Below are 2,709 nucleotides of genomic sequence, written 5' to 3'. Positions count from 1 at the left end.
ACCCCTCCAGCTGCCTGTGGCAGATTCCCTCACTGTGGTCGGTGCTACAGGAAAAGGAATCAAATGTCCAGTGTATGCCCCAGCAGAATGTGCTTTGGGAGACAGAACTCTCTCCCACAAGCTGGTTTACCTCCCCGACTGCCCAATGCCTCTACTGGGACGGGATCTGCTTTGTCGCTTAGGTGCCACCCTGCACTTCACCCAAGATGAAATCACCCTCACCTTGCCCCCAGAGAATGCCTGGATAATGACTCTTGCAGTTGAGCCCTCAGCCATGCAAGCCCCAGAGTGGAGCCAGTGGGAGGACCAGGTTTTTCCTCTAGTATGGGCATCGGGGGTCCCAGGAAAGGCAGCACATCACACCCCCATTAAAGTTCAGCTCCTGCCAGGAAAAGGTCCAGTGCGGATCAAGCAGTATCCGATCAAGAGGGAGGCCAGAGAAGGTCTGCAGGAAACTATAAATCAGTTTCTGAAGTACGGGGTACTGCGAGAATGTCAGTCAGCCTGGAACACCCCCATCCTGCCTGTTCGAAAGCCCAATGGCACCTATCGGCTGGTCCAGGACCTGAGGGCAGTTAATGAACGGGTTAAGACTCTGCACCCCCTTGTTCCAAACCCATATACACTGTTGGCATCTATAGGAGGGCAGTACACCCACTTTTCGGTCCTAGACCTGAAAGATGCTTTCTTCACAATTCCTGTTGACACACAATCCCAGGAGATTTTCTCCTTTGAGTGGGAAGATGACCGAAGGGTTAAAAGGCAGCTTTGCTGGACTGTGTTAGCATAGAGATTTAAGAACTCCCCCACGCTGTTCGGCCAGGCTCTGGCCAAAGACCTGGAGGAGTGGAATACTCCGGACGGGATTCTCCTCCTGCAGTATGTTGACGACCTGTTAATAGGGGCAGTGGGATTAACCCCTTGCCTCCACGCCACTGTGAGCCTCCTGAACTTTGTTGGACTCAGAGGATACCGGGTAGCTCAGAGCAAGGCTCAAATTGCCCTCTCAGAAGTACAGTACTTAGGATTTCACATAAGACAGGGGGAGAGACAGCTTTCAAATGAAAGGAAGGAAGCAATCTGTCAAATTCCTGTCCCAAGCAATCGTAAACAGCTCAGGGCTTTTCTGGGCATGGCAGGCTTTTGCAGAATATGGATCCCAGAGTTTGGACTGTGGGCTAAGCCCTTGTATGAATGTGTTAAGGGAATGGATCACGATCCCTTTCACTGGTCCTCAGAAGCTGACAAGGCATTTAAAGTGTTAAAGCGAAAGCTAATGAAAGCCCCGGCACTCGGCCTGCCTGACCTTTCTAAGCCGTTTCAACTGTATGTGCATGAAAGAAAAGGAGTAGCCCTGGGAGTGCTTACTCAATTATTAGGCATTTGGAAACGTCCTGTGGCATATTTCTCTAAACAACTGGATCAAGTTGCCAAGGGGTGGCCAGCTTGCTTGCGAGCTGTCGCGGCAACTGCCCTAGTGCTTGGTGAAGCAGAGAAACTGACTTTGGGGGGGACTGTGCAGGTGTATACCCCTCATATGGTTCAAGCCCTGCTGGACACTAAGTGTGGTCTCTGGCTCACGCAGGCTCGGGTAGCTCGGTACCAGGCTAAACTCCTAGAAAATCCTGAAGTTACCCTGCAGACCTGCCCCTCCCTCAACCCAGCCACTATGTTACCAGAAACAGAGGAGCAGGAACATGACTGTTTAGAAATCATAGATGCCCAGTACTCCAGCCGTCCAGACTCAGATATGCCTTTGGAGTGCTACATGCTCATGTAGGTCTGTGGAAACAAAGGGGAATGCTTACAGCTCAGGGGTCCCCGGTCAAGCATGGGACACAGATTCTCCGGCTTCTGGAAGCGGTGCAGCTCCCCTCAGAGGTAGCAGTGGTGCACTGCAAAGCTCATCAACGAGAAGACCAGGACGTAGCCAAGGGCAACGCCAGGGCCGACAGGGAAGCCAAGCGGGCTGCCACCCTGGAACCATTGGAAGCTGAGGAGGCCCATGTGCATGCCCTCATCCCATCAGTGGGTGAGCTCCCAGCCCCTCAGTACTCGTGAAGAAAGGAATCTGGCCGACTCCTTGGGCTCCAGGAAAAGGAGGGATGGCTCCACTCCACAGAAGGAAAAATCCTCCTACCTAAAAGCCTAATACGGCCAGTACTACAGAAACTACATCAGACCACTCACGCTGGAAGGAGGCTCTCACCCAGCTTATGAATAAGTATTTTCTAACCTCTGGATTAAGACCCCTGGCTTCCCAGGTACAGGCTGAGTGTTTAGTCTGTCAAAAGAACAACCCTCGACCAGGAGTGTCAGTGCCACCAGCCACTCTGGAACCTACCCCAGGGCCAGGATTGGTGTGGCAAGTAGACTTCACTGAGTTCCCCCGGACCCAAGGGTTCAGGTACCTCCTTGTCATGGTGGATCGATTCAGCGGATGGCCTGAAGCCTTCCCATGCCGAAACAACACTGCCAGAACAGTGGCTCTCAAGTTTGTCAAGGAGATCATTCCTCGCTTTGGACTCCCCCAGTGGATGGAATCTGACAATGGAACACACTTCACATCGCAAGTCATTCAGGGGATTTCGGATGTTCTACAGATCACCTGGAAGCTCCACACTCCATGGCGACCACAGGCCAGTGGAGTAGTGGAACGTACTAATCAGACACTCAAGCGGCATCTCTCAAAGGTCTGCCAAGAGGCTT

The 2,709-nt window shown here is 52.5% G+C and overlaps 1 protein-coding gene across 1 annotated transcript; it reads left to right on the top strand.

Moving 5' to 3' along the window:
- Nucleotides 1-790: 790 nt before the first annotated feature.
- On the top strand, nt 791-2,050 carry LOC120404676 (the record flags this gene model as incomplete). Its single annotated transcript, XM_039537606.1, has 2 exons — nt 791-1,068; nt 1,342-2,050. Coding segments are annotated over 2 exons (717 nt in total), but the record flags the coding sequence as incomplete, so codon positions are not given.
- Between the last annotated feature and the right edge of the window lie 659 nt (nt 2,051-2,709).

The sequence above is a fragment of the Mauremys reevesii genome, linkage group 1 (assembly GCF_016161935.1).
Source record: "Mauremys reevesii isolate NIE-2019 linkage group 1, ASM1616193v1, whole genome shotgun sequence".
NCBI lineage: Eukaryota > Metazoa > Chordata > Testudines > Geoemydidae > Mauremys > Mauremys reevesii.
The sequence above is the reverse complement of the archived record's forward strand: the minus strand, read 5'-3'. Positions and strand labels throughout refer to the sequence as shown.